Source organism: Pezoporus occidentalis, unplaced genomic scaffold (genome assembly GCF_034315485.1).
Source record: "Pezoporus occidentalis ecotype Australia unplaced genomic scaffold, CSIRO_AGI_Poc_V1 ctg11, whole genome shotgun sequence".
NCBI classification, from domain to species: domain Eukaryota; kingdom Metazoa; phylum Chordata; class Aves; order Psittaciformes; family Psittacidae; genus Pezoporus; species Pezoporus occidentalis.
The window spans coordinates 4867751-4887181 of NW_026912886.1; the positions used below are offsets into that span (position 1 = coordinate 4867751).

The 19431-nt window shown below is 36.1% G+C and overlaps 1 protein-coding gene across 1 annotated transcript in view; it reads right to left on the reverse strand.

Moving 5' to 3' along the window:
• The window catches only part of LOC134168419 (protein unc-13 homolog A-like), a 37894-nt gene that overhangs the window by 1405 nt on the left and 17058 nt on the right, over positions 1-19431 (reverse strand). Inside the window, exon 7 of the mRNA XM_062628099.1 lies at positions 4714-4780. Coding sequence (XP_062484083.1) covers positions 4714-4780 — 67 coding nt within the window. The remainder of the gene's footprint in view (positions 1-4713; positions 4781-19431) is intronic.

A 19431-nucleotide genomic window follows, 5' to 3' on the forward strand; every position in this document is an offset into this window, starting at 1 on the left:
AAGTAATTTATTCCTATTGATTCTCTACCCCTTGGTTCCAGATAAAGTAACACTTAAAGTATTCAAGTGCTGCTTCAGATCTCACTGCATGCATTAGGCTTTCCTGGACCTCTCCTGTCTCAGGTCTATCAGTACATGCATTCTAGTCCCAGCTGAGGAACTGATAGGTACCTTCAGCCTAGGTGTTCAGATACCTTTAATCCATGGCCTCCTCAAATACAGTACAGACATATGGCCTTGGCTGAGCTTTACTGAGAAAGCGGTTATTGTGATATGAGCAAGACAAGATGGCAGGGATGGAGGGAGCAGGCAGACCAAAAAGGAAAAGAAAAATAGCAGCTTAAGCTGTTTCAGAGGTAATAAACTGGTATGAAAGCCTTGAGAGGGAAGAGAGAGGAGGAAGAGTATCTGGGGATGGCAATTTAGTGTCAGCAAGGATCAGCCCATTTTAAGGGGTGGCACAGGGACCCCCTTCCCTGCCTTCCCAGTGCACTGGAACATGAAAACAGAAGACAAACACTTGGTCTCATCAGGGCGATGCACATTATCAGTGATTAGCCTAGTAATTTCCTAATCCTTGCTTTCCATTGTTCATATTAAGACATAAATAGTTTCTCAGGACTCTTAAGTCACATTTCTCCTGCTTGCAGAGTTTCTTTGCATATGGTAAATGTAATTGGAGTCAAAGTTACCTAGACTTGGAGAGCTACAGCATCTTCATTCCATACAACCCTCAGTCATATACTTAACCTTCAAGTATATACTTAACGGCACTACCAACAGGACTAATTAAGAGTCATCTCAAGACTTGCCATGAGTGGCAGCAGCATGGAAAGATTCAGCAATAAAGAGCACACCACCAAACTGTAGAAGAAAAACTTCTTCATAGTGAACTAAAACAACCGACCCCACTAATCTGTAAATGAGTAAAGAGGGTAAATCACAAGAAAGATACATAATGATGAAGTAAGAACTCTAAGGCAGATACTGCAAGGGTCTTAGAAGTTGAATGCTTGCAACAAGACTGCTCACAGCACTAGGACTGCCTGAGCAAGGGGTTACACCATTTATCAGAAAGCTGGAAGCAAGGTAATTTGCTCTACTGGAACTCTTCCTCCTGCCCCAAGCTTCTCTCTCTAGACATTGCTTAGATTTCATCAATATAATTCCTAAGCTTTTCAGTGTCTGAGCCATCATTCTCTTCACCAGGATTCTGAGTTCACCCATTTGTAGCAGCTCTCAACTCTCCTTCCTATCCGAGATCTTCTACTGATATGATTGTTGGCTGTTCCAGTATTTCTCTCTCCTCACCCTGGGACTTGTTTCCCTTTCTTGCCATAACAAGAAGTATTCCATCAAACCTTATAATTAACATAATGGATTCTTGCCTTCACAATCCTAACTATTCGTCTTTAGTACTTCCACTGCATTCCAAAAGTCAGCTTTTGCCTCCACAGAATGGTGACATTAAAGGACAGCCCAGAGGATTTATATAAAATGGGGAAAAATAAACCAGTTAACCTGAGGCACACATTCTCACTTGCAGACTTTGCCTGATAAAAACCCTGTTGAGTTTCAGAGTCTTTCAAACATTACCTTCCAATGCCACAAAACACTCTGTAATTCAATTGCAAATATGGTCCAGGAGCTGGACATTCTATAGCACACTGGACAATTCTATAGGACATTGACTTAACCATAGGCTATCAATAAAACCAGTAATAAATCATTTAACGAGTTCAAAGACAACCTACAAAATGCTGTAACATGTTTACTTAAAATAGATTTTGAAACAGGAGGAAGGGAAAGAATGTTACTATGGTCCCTTTTTGAATTTTGAAGCAAAGGAGAGATCTGAAGTTTAATTTGGAAGACAATATGTTACATTCTTGTTTGTTGATTTATGACAGCCAAGAGAGAAAGCTTAGGTTTGTTACCCCCTATTGTGAATCATGACTGCTCACCTTCTGAAGAGGAAAGCAAAGTGATAATGCTTTTCCCAACCTTGCCTAAGAGAATCCTCAAATAATGGTAGAGCAGCTCATAAAAGGTTCTCTCAGGGCCGACCATTTTTCATACCTTCAATTAACTGAAGAAAGCAATTTTTAGCTTTCACATTGATTTAAAGGAGGGGGGAGGGGAATAAATCATAGAATATCTCAACTCAACAATACCACAGGAAGATCTAAGCTAAAATAAGCCCCATTAACTGTAGCTTTATTCACATAAAAGACATCTCCATTTTCTTTTCTTCAAAATCCTACTGACTTTCTAATACGCTCCCTTCCACACAAAACTTTCAGAGGGAGTCATTCCAAAAAAAAAAAACCCAAACAAATAAGCTATTAAGTTTACTTAAAAAGACAGGAAATAAGAGAAACAAAAGCAGTTCTTTGATCAAAGTTGACATAAGTGTGATTTTATCTTTTTACATAGTAAATATCCTACACAAAAGCCATGAGACATGGAAGATAAGGTGGTGGAATAAAATTTAACTTAAAACATATAATGCAATTATAATTAATCTGTGCTAGATAGTTTACCAACAGAGCAGCATGAAACTTGCCATTGCTTCCATACAACTGGCAGCTTTATTTATTGCTTTTTATAACTTTCCTTCATGTCTCCAATATGAGAGTTGTTATTGTGACCCACAAGCTGAATTTCTAAGCCATTATCTCTTCTTAGAACTAAGTATTTTAGGTTGCAACCAAGATCAAACAATGCATGATTTTTTGAAACCATGAATGAAGATCAGTTCATCTCATGTGAACTTTTTGTGGAAATAACTGATGCTCTTTGGAAGCACTGTACTTCTTGTTGTGTGTTAACACAAGGGAGATATGTTCTTGAACTTCTGCCTTTATCAGTGAATCACCTTTTGTCGAAGTAAACTTTTCAAACTCTACTTTTTGAAAGACTCAAGGGCAATTATGAAGTGGTCTTAGAACTGTTAGCCTCATCTCCCCACTTTGACCCTTTACCTTCTTCATGAAAACTCAAGCAGTTCAGACACAAGACAGTTGAGATCATTTGCACAATAGAATTGCTTGATATACCAATCAATAATTTTCTTTACATAATTAATAACAAAAAAAAAAGTGATTAATAAAGACAACCTAGAAAGTCTTTTAACTCCTCAGGTATTTTGAGCTTCCTCTCATAACATGAAGTAACACTCTAAACCATTGTCAACATGTCTTAAAGTTGACAAACTCGCACTGATACTAAATCCACTTAAATGAAAAGAAAATGCACACCAATATTTCTTTGTTTATAAATTCTCACTATTTAAATATTTCATCTTTGAAATAAATTCACAAAACTTTAAGAGAAGCAGTTGCTGCTGACAGTCATTTAGCCCAACCAATATACTGCCACTTGAATGTTATAATTACTTTTTTAAATGCATCAGAATACAAATTATCTACTGGTAACACTTCACGCAAAAGAAATACGTGTTCATTCCCAGTTTAAGAGACACTTGCATATAAAATATTACTTGGAATGCAGGTTAGAAAATTGTTCACCTGAAAGATTGATTTTGAAAGATGTGTAATTTCTTTGGGCCTGCTGAAATCTTTTAAAGGGAAGTTTCACATTAATCTCATAGCCCCATGGCTCCTAAACAAAGAATGGTTTCTGCTTACCCTAAATTCTCATTGCTGTCCCTGTGTTATACCTGCTTTAGTATTAGTTTGTCAAGTTTTGTTTCTGAATAAGACAGTAAATCAATAGTGCTGACAGAACTGAACTACCAGTAACTTCTTCATTAGTGAGCATTCGCATACTGAACATCACACTACATCCATTGTATAGTTAACCATGAATCACAAAGAACAGCCTAAGAACAATCAACAACAGTGAATATTTAATTCTATATAATCTTTTTTTCTTATATTGAACTCCTCCAATATTTTTTTTATTTAATGAAAAACTGTGACATATGGATGTGCTGCACTCATTTTGCAGACTAAGAAATAAGGCGTGTTGAGAAGACTTGCCTACACAAATCTGTGTCACTATCACTGTTGATCTCTAGGTTATAAGACCAGTTGATATAGGGCCACTATTTCACCATTATCACTGAGCACAGATGTGGAATGATACAAGGGGTAACTTAAAATGAGTAGTCTCCTGCTTATTGTGAGCCTTAGGAGTCAATTACTATGTTCTATATTGACCACATAAGCAGTGCAAGTGATCATAATAATTTCTTTTAATTATTACATCTAATTAAGAAAAAAAAACCTGTTTACGCAGCGGTACCATCAGTAGAACTTAAAAGATTTTTCTAGGAAAAATATTAAAAATATTTTCTTAAACCCATTTTATTAAATCTTATTGAAGTATTGATATTTCTGAATATCAAAAATTATTCAGAAATAGACGCCTGAAGCTGTGGTTTATGGATTAATACGAAACACAGATAAGATGGCCAAACTACGTAATTTCTCATGTATCTAAAGGAAGTTTCAGAATCTCATCCTTTTTCCAGAAGAAAAAATCCTGAGGTAAGGGAACCACACAGATTTAAGAACCAACAGAAGGAATTGTCTCTACTATAAGAAACTCACCAGCCACATCCTCAGATCTTGCTGAAATTGAATAGCAGTTTACATGAACTAGAAATGCTATGCTAAAGTCTCCCTCCATCTGAGAAAAATCTTTAAATTACAGGAACAAATCAGCAGGTTTCAGAGCAGCTCTTACCTTCTGAATAGCCCTTGCCCATCTTGCTTTTGCAAAATTACTTCCATCATCTTGACCTGTATTTTTCCTGGAGAAAAGGGTGGAGGGAGAAATAATTGTCAAAACAGCAAAGTAGGGATAAAAAAAAAAAACAAAACAACCAAAACCAAACTTAAAGAGCTCTAATAATTCTATGGGCAAGCAGATTTAAAGTCAACTAGAATCATCTCCCATTTCCTCTGTATTTTCTCTGTACATAGCATCCTCTCTCTATATACTAGAAATTATTAGCTCTGTTCAAGTTATTCTTAATAGAAAGTTATGATAACTTATCCTGGTAATTAGCTTAAGGGTTACTTTACACTTAGCAGGAAAAGGGCTGATCAAAACACACACTCTCGTCCTCCTATTCAACATGATAAGCTGTTCAGTCAGGGGATTCACAAGCGGCTTTGCTTTGTCAATATTAAATCCAAACCAGTTATGGAGAATAATGTAGGAAAACACTTCATTATATACTATTTAGCCCTTAATATGTAAGATTTCAGAACTTGCTGACAGCACACTCAATCCCACTGTCCGTGTCACTGATGAAGATACAAAACAATATTAGTCCCAATACAGACTCCTGATGGATGCCACTTGTCACTGGTGTGCATCCAGACATCGAACCATTGACCACTACACTCTAGAAGTGATCAGCCAGCCAATTCCTCATCCACCAAACAGTCCACCCACTGAATCCATCTCTCCTCAATTTAGAGACAGATGTTGTGGGAAACTGTGTCAAAGACTTTACAGAAGCCCAGATAGATGATAGCTGTAGTGTTCCTTTGCCTACTGGTGGTGTAGCTCCATCACAGAAGAACACTAGGCTGGTCAGGCAGGACTTGCACTTGGTAAAGACATGTTGGCTGTTTCAAATCACCTCCCTATTCTTCGTGTGTCTTAACATAGCCCCCAAAAGGATCTGTTCCATGATCCTCTTAGGCACAGACGGGAGGTTGATAGGTCGGTAGCTCCTAGGATCCTCCTTTCTAACCTTTTTAAATATGGGTCTGATACTGCCCTTTTTCCAGTCACCAGGGACCTCACTTGAGTGCCACAACTTCTCAAATATCATGGAGAGTGGGCTGGCAACTACATCAGGCAACTCCCCAGGACCCTGCATGGGATGCATCTTATCAGGTCCTGTGATGCCTATTTTCAACTCCAGCCCACTTTTTCCAGTAGGGAAATAAAAATAACAATCAAAGAAAACCTGATATTCTATTTCAAGCAGCTTTGTTTCTCTCCTAGGATTTAAATATTAAAATCAAATATAACAAATTCAATTATTTTTCTTTAAGTTTTGATAATTAATATTTTGTCTTATTTTCATTACAATTGAAGATAAGGATAGAGAAACACATTTCTCTCTGATGTCTCCCCATTTATTTCAAATTATCATGCCGCTCTCTACTTGGGCTGTCAGTTGATAAATACAACAGAATGTTTACAGTGGAGATTCCCCAGACCGGATGGCAATTTGACTGTGAAGTTAGTATATAGCATACGTACAGCTGATTCAGTATACAGGGAAAAATAAGCAGATGCTAAACAGTAACAAGAGCAAACCACATGGCAGTATCTCTATATGATGATTTTCTCTAATATAATATTGGACTGCAGTTCCAAAACAATTCCCATCTATCCAGGCATTCTGATGCAAGTAAAATATGTTCAAGCAGAGAAGACTGGCTCACACTATCCTCTTTGGATTGTAGGAGTTTCCATTAATTCTAAGAGTATACTGGCTTGAAAAGATGCAATCCCTGTCCCCTAGATTATTAATAAGGTAAAAAAGAACAATGCTAAAAAGAACGTATTTCCCAATTACAGCGCTTCATAAATCAGGATTGCAAAGTCTTCAATATCAAATGGCAGGAGGAGAGAAGAAAATAATAACAACAACAAAAAGACAAACAAAACCAATCAAACCACCAAAAGAGGAAAAAACAAAACCCAAAAGCCCAAACTCACACACATAAAAAAAACCTCAACCAAAAAAGACCCACAAAAAATCCCCAAATATAAAACCTTTGAATTTCCTCAGTAAAGGTATATCCTTGTGGGACACAGAGCTGCACTATGACAAAGTCTTTGCAAACTGCACTAAAGGAGTTACTGAGAAGACAGCCTAGAACTATTTCTGTATCTGAAGACCTGAAATAAAGCTCTGCAAGGGAAACAAAGCAACCAACCAAAACACACCACCCCCCAAAAAGAAAATCTTACATTTCATCAGGTAAGCATGATGAAAAGAACTCTATCAAATCTTTGAAATACCAATCTGCTGTGCACTTAGCTGCCCAGACACAGGCCAGTTATAATGAGTGTTCATTCACCACACCTGTGAAGAATATTGGCTCAAGCTCAAAAATGCCAATTCAGCTCATGGCTGTTAAGCACAGGTGAAAACACTCACTACAGACACTACCACTCTTGCAGTAATACAAATAATTGAAAAGATACCGTCTTCAGTAGCAAAATAAAAGTATACGGTAAAATTCTATAGGTACAAACTACAGAGGACAGTAGCAGCCTCTCTATTACATAAAGCTGCACATTATTTATATTATTCTTCTGTAATACCCGTAAGTCCACACTTAGTACTTAATTGTCTTGGACTTTTGCAAGAGTGTTCTTTTATTTGAGGAGAAAAATGTTCTCTCTGATATGCACAGCTGAGTGCACATGATGCAAACTAAGTGTGAGAGAGGCTTGTCTTCCTGTGCCCTCATCTCTGAGGCTGTATGTTTTCAGGTTCTGCCTTTTTCACATCTATTCACTCCTTTTTTATTGTAAGGTAAATCAGCCAAATGATACTAGTAATTAGTCCACCTCACCCTGCAGCTGTTGACTAGACTGGAAATACTAACTAATATTTAACCTTAGGAATGATTAGGGTAATCAGCCTCAAAGTCAGTTAGGGTTGGTTGCCAATGTTGATTCAGATGGAAAACCCAGATTTCTCTGCTTTAACTGAGAGTTGAGTATTCCTAAGGTTTGAAGCATAATGTACACAGGCAGACAGAAACATACAACTTGTTTGAAACACTTCTGGAATGTCATTGGTCTGATGAGACTGCTAGCAGGACAGGCAAGTAAAGCAGTTCAATATGTTTCTCCTTAAGCCACAAAAACATATGCTGACAGGCACAGCAGGAGAAGGTTTTACCTGTCCACGTCCTGCTGACAAAGTGATTGGTCCAGGTGACACAACAAATGACAGTTAAATTTCTAATTTCAACTATTAATACTAATTAATTAGCTGGCAGAAAACAATTTCCCAATACTGAACAAAGTCTCCGGATGCAGGAATTCCTGTAAAGCACCAGACACTTCTGGGAATGATCTGTACTGCTAACTGAATGATGTACAAGGAACATAACTTTATTTAAGGCAAATACACTGCTATAATTTTTTTAAACAAGCAACAGCTGATTAAGACATCTTTACACAAGCATAAATAAGGGAATCATAGCTGATAATTAGAAGAGCATTAGTTCCCCATGGCAGGACAGCCAAAAAGCTTGCAAGCAAACAAGTGCCTTCAGAATGCCTGAAAATCACGCTGATTCACTGTTCCTACAACATAATGCCCAGCTGTCATCTCTGAAGCAGTACAGTTCACAAGAACAATGAGAAAGGGAAAACTAGAAAAGAAGCCTTATAGTGAGACGTCTAGCAGTATTCAGATATGGTGAGTTGAGCAAGCAGCCTAGGTCAAAGCTTTGATACACTATGCATCAAACTTAGCAGACCTCCATGTCTCCTAGCCATAAGGATCAAAATGACTAATCTTATTGCAGTCAGTTTACCAACAGAAGACAAATACGCACAAAAGGAATGCACAGGCTAGATAAACATGAGGGCTATTCAGCCTGGTTTATCAAAATCAAAGGATTTTTACTAGAAAACAGAAGTTACACTGACACTTCTATTTAATAAATGCTTTGCAGCTCAATTATGTTACCCACATTAAAATTGGCCTAGTATTTCAACAACAATTTGCATTTTCATGGCATTTCCCATAAAATTAAATCTCACTACAGCCTTCAATGTAAAGCAGTTATTCGCACAGCAGTTGCAGCATGGCCACATACAAACAAATAACGACATCCTCTGAATGCTTACTTGCAATAGGCAGTCCTGAACATCTGCATTGATTTCTAACTATTCATCATTAATGTTGATTTTGTCAACTTTGACTATAACTGGAAATAACTGGAAATAAATATCGGAAGAAAACCTGAAATAATTACACTCTATTATAAGGGTTTTTATTTGGCAATACCCACTCCCCACTAGCAGCAGTCATGCTGGAATCAATTCTTGTGCTTAAATCAATCTCTAAGGGACAGATTGAGCAGAGTTGCACTTGTGTGGTATACTACTACAAAACTATGATTCTTTATGTTTTATTTTGTTATTCTTCCTTTAAATACGCTTTTCAGGAAGTTCTGATGATTATTCTAAGAATATGGGATATGGATGCTGATGGTAATTGCTAGTTTTAGTCTGCATTTGTCTATAGCTCAGAAAGATACGGAAGAATAAAGATGAAAAACAACTTCTATGCTCTTGAGAAAAAAAAGCACTTTCAAGTATTAAGTTTCTAAAGCTGGAACTTCTGAAACATGCACAATTTCATGTGCATTGGAAGTATATAAGTTCGTAAGATACTTGAAACTTTTGGGGGAAGATTTACACATCTGTTATTTATTTAGACTTCAGCAGCACACGTTCTCTGGGCATATCTCTAGGCAGTGAAGGACAACATGAGAAGCTGCTACCACAGCCACGCTCATCAGGCCAAAGTGACTTTAGTAATATTACATACATCTCCGCTACAATAAGCTTGGCCTTGTGAAGAGATTATCTGAAGCTGACTGCACTGAAATAGTTTCTATCTGAAAACAAGGTGATTTTTTACTTACCTCTAGAGAGAATGAAGTTATAAGGTATGCATTTATCCCCACAGCTGAACTTACGTTTTTTCAAAGTTCTAGTATTTCCTCTGCTTTTTCCCTCCAAGATTTTCATCGGCATAATTCACACTGATGTTTGCTAAAGAAAGATGGCTACTCCTGCTTGCTTTTAAAAATGCCCTAGGCCAAGTCCACTATCTGCACAGCTGCTTTAGGTAACTCATCAATAACTGCAGCCTGGTTACCCCTCCTCTTCCTGGGCATAATTAACTATTTGTTGCAAGGAAAATATTTTCCTCCCCCTAGTGTGTTTTCACCCTTCAGACTATATATATCTATGAGTTGTTGCCATCTCTGCTAAAGCTGATCTGCAAAGATACAGCTTGTTTTAACAATTATTTTCCAGCTAGGTTATTCTAGTGTTCTGACTTACACTATGACCTGACAAACTTTAGCTTCATCTCAGATAGAGAGATGTATAGCTGAGAACTGGTACTGAGAAAGGGACATAATAACTACTTAAACTTCTATATTTGACAGTTTCATTAATTTAATACACTATGAGTTTAGCATGTAAGTGGTCCTTGACCTGAATTTTACTAACAATTTAATTAATAAAAACCTATTCATTTAATTACAATTAATTATACATGTTTCACTGCCTTGAAGAGCAGAGTTCATGAGTAAGAACCATCACAGCAGTACTCAAACCTCTTACATAGGCGTTGAGCCATCTTGTGACGTACCTACAGTTATTAGACCTGAATTTAGTGCTCTTAGCAACTTCAAAGGACTAACTGATCTCTAGGTGAAATGCAAGTTTTGTCACTGACAGGAGAGGAGGTAAAATCACACTCTTAATACAGCTTTATGGAGATGGACAAATGACATGAGCTTGAGATTAAAGATAATTTCCATATATGAACAGGACAGTAGCCAGAATAAAGGGTCCAATGAAAATGAAATCAGATAAATTCTCTTTATGATCCTAAAGTGAAAAATTTAACTGCTCCAATAGAGGAAGGAGAGGGGTAAAATCAATCATTTTGTTTATTGGGAAACGGCAGTTTAGAAGGATTAAATTGGTAGGAACAGAGAAGATCAAGCTTTGAAAAATGTTCTAGACCCTAGATTATGAAGTTTTGCTTTGTCATCTTTGTGTACGTCATTTTTCTAATACAAAAATAAGCAGAAAGGCATTAAGCAAGTTGTCATTCAAGACCTTTTGTTAGATCCTCTGTGAAATAGCTTCATTTATACTACCATTTACATGTTGTGACAAGCTAAACGCTCTCTGGGGCACAACTCTATAGTATGACAGAGGAATTCTATGCCACTCTGACAGCAAAATGCTGAAAGATAATAATTTTGTCAATCTTCAGTAGTTAGAATTCCATCAGTGCAGAACCCAACATACACACATACACAAAAAGGCAAGATGTTTTATATAGAAACTTGAATTTGTACCATGAACAAATACTTGGACAGGGCTTATGGTGACAGAAGAATACAGCATTTTATTATACTTCTGAGACAATCACAAAATTATTTAGGAATAAACTTAAGTGCATAGAATCCTACTTCTATTAGATCACTTCAACTATTTACACTTCAAAAAAAAATATAGACACATTTTGGATTTAACACTGTGGAACTTCCTTGATGAACTTGTTGGGTTTGGGGGTGGTTTGGGGGTTTTGTTTTTGTTTTGTTTGGGTTTTTTGGTGGGGTTTTTGTTTGTTTGGTCGGTTGGTTTTTGTTTTTTTTTTTTTTTTTTTGTTAGTTGGTTGGTTTTCCTCCCCACCTCCTAAACACTCATGTGCACCTCTCTCAAAAGGTTTGGCTTGCAAGACTGGGTGGCATCCTGTTTTCATTATTCTGGAGGAACGTATTCAATTACATTAAGCCTTATTCTGAAGAACCCCTGCAACTGAAAGCCTGGTGCCTACATGTGTGAAAACACATATGTACAGTGATCAATGCCTAAACTATTTAAATTCCAATTCTTACCACTCAAAGCTGTGAACTGGACTGTCATTCGTACCAGTCAAAAACACAGCGTCTGATTTTGATCTTAGTAAACTCACTATGGTGCCAGTAAGTGGTAGTTCATTTTTCCCTACACTGTAGAACAGCGGATTTCAAGACAGATTTTATTTGAAGTGTGTCAAGACAGTGTAAGTCTTACAAAGTATCTCCAAGCTTTTCTGATGACTACAAGGGTACTACAAAGCAGTCTTGCTACCTGAGAAATCCTCTCAAGATATCTCTTCAGCACTGCAAAGGTACCTTCATAGCTTTCCCAAATGCAAGATATTTATCAGAACAAAAGAATATGCAATTAGGACAGAAACTCACTTATATGACCACAGGTTACCACGGAAGATAGGTGTCACAAAGAAACACATGTTGGTGTGAATAAAACATTAGCAATGCGCTGTTCTGCTGTCCAGTGAAGCGCCAGCTTCTAATCAATCTTGAACCTATCAAAGTATCACCTTGGACTGTTCCAGAAAGAAAACAACGTCTAACTGGCACTTCAAGAAATTTCATTAATAACTCCAGATTTTGCCTGTGTTTGCCACCAAGCAGCTATTTGCTCGTCACCTGTTTCACACCTATTTCATCACCATATCATCAAAACCACTGTTTTCTTCTAATACATGCAACCAAAAAAGATAATGTATTTTTTTTCCAAATTACACTGGAAAGACATTTTTCTTTATTCAACTGAACTTGATCTTTCTTGCACGTTATCAAGTCAATGTATTCATAACCGATCCCTAATCTTTCAAATTTAAAAACCCTCAGCATCAGTGTTGTGAGTCTTTGATTGTATATGAATGCAGTAAACAAAATATGTAACCTTCAGAAACAGAATGGGCTACAGAGTATATCATGTTCCACATCTAGATCTCTCCCTCAATTTCTAAATCAATACCAGAAAAAACAGCCAACATGCAGCTTACTTTCACATCAGACACTGTGAAACTCCTATTTGTAAGAGAAGTTTCACAGAAGCTGTACTGTTGACTGCTGCCTGAACTTGGCCTCATGCATGAAACTGTATCTGAGTATTATAAATTTATACCTGAAATAGATCATTACATAGACTCAATCTGTCTCTACCTCTGAACTAAGTGAAGCATAGAAATATGTAACTACTGATAATCCATCATGATGAATAGTTGTAAGATTTTTCTTATTTTTTAGCTGATGAATGGATGTAAAAGTAGCTATGTAATAGTTAAAAATAAGAACAAATTTTGAAGGATTTTTCTTCAAAAACTCTCAAAAGGTTTAAGAACAGGCGATGTCATTGTCCTCCTCCTGCACTTGAATGTTGAATGCTTATCTAGTGTTTTACCATAATTGTTACTTTCTGTAGCAAAAAACAGAACAGGATTTGCATTAGGGATCTAATGATGTTTCTATTTTCTCCTTCTACCCAGGTTGATTTTCAACAAGGAATAGGAATAACAGAAGCTCTAGTGCTCTACATAGACTTCTTCAGCTTAAAGCATGAGAAAATTTTATACGCAAGCATATATACTTACATGCTGTAAATTATATCTAATTTGCCTATCTGCCTCTATTTAAGTCCTCTTTAAATAGACTATTGCACTGCAAAACATGGTTGGGCTTTAGGCCGATCTCAACCTGTACCTTTAGTGTCTGCACATACATAATCAGTGTTTTCCCTAACCTTCAGATAATGCTGCACCATGACGCACAAAAAGCTGCCTGCCACCTCTCCACATCATAGACTTACATGGCTTTTCTAAACTGGAATCTTGATATCCAAGTCAGAAACAAAACCGTTTCCAAGAGAGATGATTTTACTGTTTGTGAACATATTTGAGACTACGACAGTAACACACAGTAACTATGAGTTCAGGGAGGACAATTTGTTCAATGAATCTGTTCAGTCATTTTTCAGTGATTTCTAGGCCATGGACAATATGCTAGAAAACTCTGCACTGAGAATCCACATCAATATGTGACATTCCATCTGAAAAATGCATACAAATGGGTAATGAATTAATGAAAAAAAGGAAAAAGAGTAATATGAATTTCTAATAAGTAGCTTACTGCTTTCATTGCAAACCAATCAAAATTCAAGCAATGAGTTTGTAACCAAGCAATTCCTATGCAAATGTAGTAAATTAATTCAAGTGATGTTTACCCAGCATGTGAATGTGTCAGGATCTTTTAGGGAAGCAGTTTAACGATGAAATATGGCACAGCACTATGAGCCTAATGAAATTTTTCATAAACATTTGCTCCTCTTCCCACAAGAGCTCTCTTTTCTCCTATGTTGTACAGCTCTTTCTGTAGAACTCTTGTGCCTCTACCTGAAATGTCTGCATTTTGCAGGAATTTCGCTGCACAAGAACGGATACCTGACTTGATTATTTTAGCTTTTCTATAAATAAACAGCATTTTTAGTAGGTTCAAGGGAATACTTATGGAGAATGAATATACATCTTCTACACACCACTCTATCAGATAAACTAATTCCCAGAAGCTGACAAGGCTACTTACTTAAATAAATTACTACTTATGTAAGTAATGTCTAAGTAAACTGGGTTAACCTCTATAGCACGTCAACCTTTTGGAAATGACAAGAAATAACTGCGTAACAGTAAAGTTAAAAAAGTTATGTGAGAACAGAAACATCTAAGAAGGCACAGACATTAGTTAACCTAGGACAAAAAAACAAAAAACAACATCCAAAAGCCTTTCCTATTCCATTCACAAGTAAATAATTCATCATAAGTAATGTTATTATACAGAATTTTAGAGGAAGTCAGTGATTTCTCATTTATTACAAAAGGTTCTCACCACAAATAATACAAACCCAAGAATGTTAATAATGAAGTCAATTAAAGCTCAGTATCAGCTCATAACAAAAGAATCACCAGAACACTCACAATAGCCACAAGCAAAACGGACATTTGAAAAGATTTAAAGAAAATAGCTATTACATCTGATGACTGGGAAGAGAGAAACAGTATGGACTGATAGGAAGAGATATTGGAAGAAACTAATAGTAAAGTCTGCCATGTGAATAAAGACATTTACATTTCCTTTTAATACACAACCTATTTTATATTTTGTAAGGTTTTTTATATATACTGCAGAGTATCAAACTTGGCTGTGCCTTTTGTGCCAGAACTAGACACTATACCTCTTCTCCTATAAGAATTTTCTCCATGATTATCTTGTTCTGAGACAGGAATACAAACTCATGTTCAAACATAAGGAATGACCTGAAAAATGTGTGTATTTAACAACTGTTCTGTATTAAGCCAATTATCCAAAATACAAAACCTCATTTCCACAAGTTATTCAGAGTTCCCCGGCAAAGCTGCTGAACAGTTTGTCTAATAAATTCCTTTTAATTCCGAAACAAAATTCCTGTCTTTACAGAGACATAATGTGGGTATATAAAACTCTGTTATTTTTAAATGAGAAATAATTTGGACTATTAAAAAAACAGTTTTATCAATTCCATTTATCATGAATAACTCGCTAATTAAAAGAAATCCACAGCAGTAATTTCCAATCAATATTTAGTGTCTCTGTCAGGGCCCCGAGTATACCAACAGACTTCATTAGACTAGCCTCCAACGGAAAAGGGACCAACAAGCCCTGCAGCTCCATTTAAGCTCAGTCCCTGCCTGATGTTCTGCTCCAAGAGTGACAGTCTCTATAAAGTACAGCTCTGCCTATATACTCACTGATCTAGACCCTCACTTGTGGACTCATTGCCTAGCTTGAGCTTGGCTCTGCTTTTTCTCACAGAATCATAAATTCTCTAAATGTCTGTTCTCAATTCTCTCAGTGTCCATGTTCTCAGTCTTTCAAGTTTTGCCTACACACTGCTAACTGCTATTTATCTTCTTTTCCATGTTTTTCACTCAAGATTTTTTAACATAAGAATAAAATGTGTAACAATTGTAAAGTTGATAATCATAAACAAAGTAGAGGCATATACCAAAAATCCATTAAAACTTCAGATTCACTATTTATGATACTTAGTACTCTCCAACCCCAATTATAAACTTTGTCTATTCTTTTCCTGCAATAGAGAGCTACTGCAACATTATTTAAGATTCTTTAGAAGCTTTTCTGTTTGTTTTTAAGTAGATTTTTGAAGAACTGGTTTTATTCCAATCAAGAGCAATAGTTTTAGGCCACAGAAAATCTAAAGGAAAAAACCACATCTGAGAAAAGCAAGAGGTGGAACTGAATTCAGAAAGGGCAGCAGAGCAGGAAGGATCATCAATGATCATGTTAGCTTGACTGACAGATGAGAATAAAGCCTGGGGAGCAATGCAATGAACTCTCAGCACTACAGTGCTATTCTAAAAGGCTTAATTTTACAGAAGACAGTAAGCCACTATTGCAGCAATTTGCTCTTACTGAGAAAATCTGCCTTACTGTAGTAAAATAAATTTATATTATTATTTGCAGTTTTAAATGACTGATATATAAAACTAAACCAAACATCACCTGAAGCAGAATGCCTTCCTACCCACATTTGCTTTCTATAAATTAAGCAGAGAACAGCTGCCCAAGCAGTTAAAGAGCTTAGAGGAAGCCCTTTAATATATGAAAATAGTTCATATTCAGAGAAGTCAAGTCAATTGATAGGTGCCTGATGTAAACATTTTACCTTGCCTTTGGAACAAAGAAGTATTATATGAGTTGAACTGTTATATAGAGAAAAAATGAAACAGCTTTTTTAGAACAGCAAATTAAGGAAGAAATAGTTGCAGCAGAACTTAAAACGATTCCCATTCTCTTTTTTTGAACTATTCTGAACATCAAATGTTTCTTGTGTTTTTCTGCTCTGAGGGTACTTTCATATAGATAGTGCTTTCAGAAAATGCACCAAGTGTCACATACTATAACAGCAGCTTAGAGAAAGGATACAAACGAGTTTCAGCTGAGATGCTGTCCTATGTTCAGCTAGTGAGCAAGCAGTTGCGTGGTTCTGAGTTACTGGCCGGGCTTAAACCACGACAGTTGTACAACAGTTTTTGCAACATTAAGTCTTAACATGACCATTTAGTTGGAAAAAAAAAAAAGAAAAAAAGAAAAAAAATTTTCTAATTATCCTTTATGTACTTTTTCTATAGCTAAGGAAAAGTCAGGTTGCTTTACCTACCTTCATATCGAAATAAATGAATATTTATTCAGTATTTTTATTTGCATTTAAAACAAAGACTAGAAACCAGTAATTTGTGTGGTAGGAAATAACCACATTTTGTAAAAGCATTACTTATAATTAAGCAGTAACACAGATGCCAGATAGAGATTCTATCATACAAGATACTATGAAAATGAGAAAACAATATTGGTTTTTGTCTTAAAGACCTGTATGCTGTGCTATTTATGCAAACTAGAAGATACCATGACAAACCCATTTTGTCTTCTTATGTACTGTGAAGATTCACATATATTATCTATAAGTTCTGTGTCCAGGCTCAGTCATCTTGAAATAGATTTGATGTAGGTTAGTTCTAATTGTTTCATCTAGACTATTTTTCCTCATCAATAAAAGGTTTGAGGAGCAATAGCAGAGTACTCTATCTATTTTAATTTATTATTAGGTATTTAATACTTTTTAGAATCTGGTAGTTCTGTCCTGAAGGAATTACAGGGGAATTTCAAACCATACTGGACAGTTAGGCTTAGCCAAACTGAAATCTACCCATGTCCCTGCCTGAAAATACTCCTTGGAGATGTCCCTCTGCCAAAATAAAACCAAAGCAACAGACTCAAAACAAACACACCAAAACCAAACAAGAAACCAGCAACACACACATACACAGTACCCCCACAAAACCCCAAAACAAAAGTACCACAGACCCCAAGTAAGTACAATATGTCCGAAAGTGCAGTACTGTGTTGACAGGAGCAGCTTAGCCACTTGGAACATGCACCTGTATGAAGTATCACACTACGAAATGTTCCTCACAGCTTATCAGAACAAATTAAGCTGCTCCACTGGAAGGAGCAGTTCCCTTCGTCAAATGTGTGGGAAAGCATAGTATCATGAGGAAGTAAAGCACAGTGATACAAATGAAGCTCTCTATAACAATGGCTCAAGGACTGCAATCATGTAACATGTGGCTTCATTTTAGACAGCAACCTCAGGATAATAAATGCAAAAATCCCCACCAATTTTAACACCAACCACTTTTAATATTTTAAAAGAGATATGCCAGTTCTAAAAGGCTGGGAACTGGTGGACAGTCATAGTCAAAAGGCTTATGTGTGACCTACATTTTTTGTTAGCCTGCTTTTTCCATTTCTTTCTTTTGGACCTTATTGCTTTTTGGCAGCAAACATGAAAGGAAACAATAGCATTATGCAAGGTTGGTTATGCTTAGCCATTCTATAATATAACTTTGAGGAACAACTGGCCATGAAATGATCCCACCCACATCTATGAAAAAACACTATCTGCTTAAACAGCTATGGCTACATAGTGGAAATATTGTTTTGGTTTCAGGAGCTCCTCACCTGCAGCCAAGAGGTGAAGGTGGAAATTTTCATGGTTTAGAAATAAGTTTATGCCTGCCTATCAATTTTTCTGTTATCTGGGCATGAGTAATTAAACAGGTTACTGGAAAAATGGCTATAAAGTATTCACTTAAAAATTAATTTGGACCTTAGCACATTCTTGCTTCTCTGTATGTATAAACAGGGAAGATGAATTAGATTTATTAAAAGTCCATTTCATTTTCAGGATGTCTCAAGCATTAAAGAATTTGTAAGGTTTCTTTTCAGTTTTCATCTGTTAGAAAAAATTTACAAGTTGCCATCATACCACTTTAGTTTATTTAACCAATATCAGTTTAATAACTATTACATTAAAATCAGCATTGCTAGTGGCTGCAGATCATTGAGTCCAATTTTAGTAATATATCTTCTGTCAAAGCCAAATACTTTAGAATCACATACTCAGAACCAACTTTGCCCATAAAATCTATACAGATCTAGCTGATCTATAGCTCTGTAGAGAAGTATCACATGACATGTCAATATTCTTTGTATGAAATTTATGGCTTTTAGAAGAATAACTTTTTTTGCTTAATTTTGCTTGTTTTGGAAATGCCCCAACCCATTTTATGCCATTCAGTTTAGTTTCTCTTTGACAGGCTCTTGTGCTGCACTTACTTTGTTTAGGTGGCTGTGGATGGCAGCGTTAGTATTTTCTAATTATAGTCATTAATATTTTTAATGTATTTCATTGTTGTTTTTTAAACGCAAGAATTTTTAATACAAGACTGAGGGTTACATTTTCAAAAGCTGAGTTCTTTGAAAATGGAATATAAGAGCTTAATTTTGCATAATTTTTTAGAGTGCTTTTCCACACAATCCTTCGTTTCAAAAAGTAGCTATTCAAAATAGTAATTTCACAAAACACATTTTTTTATTCCAAGATCTAGATTAATAGATTTGCTTCAATCATTAAAAGTATTTTCCATTTAACTTTCCAGTTAAGTGAAATGTCTCAGAACAGACACTATAAACTTACTGACAATACAAGCATTGGCTGTATTATTTTAGTATTTGTGTGTTTCAAGTTGCAAGTATATGAATTGCATAGATTAGTTTTTATCCTAATGTTGCCTGACTGTAAATAGAACAGTTTTCATTTAATGCTTTTAATCAAATTTAACATTTAATGTAACATTGCATGTACTTTAGCTGCCTATCTGCAGTTCTAATTCAAGTAGCTTAAGGC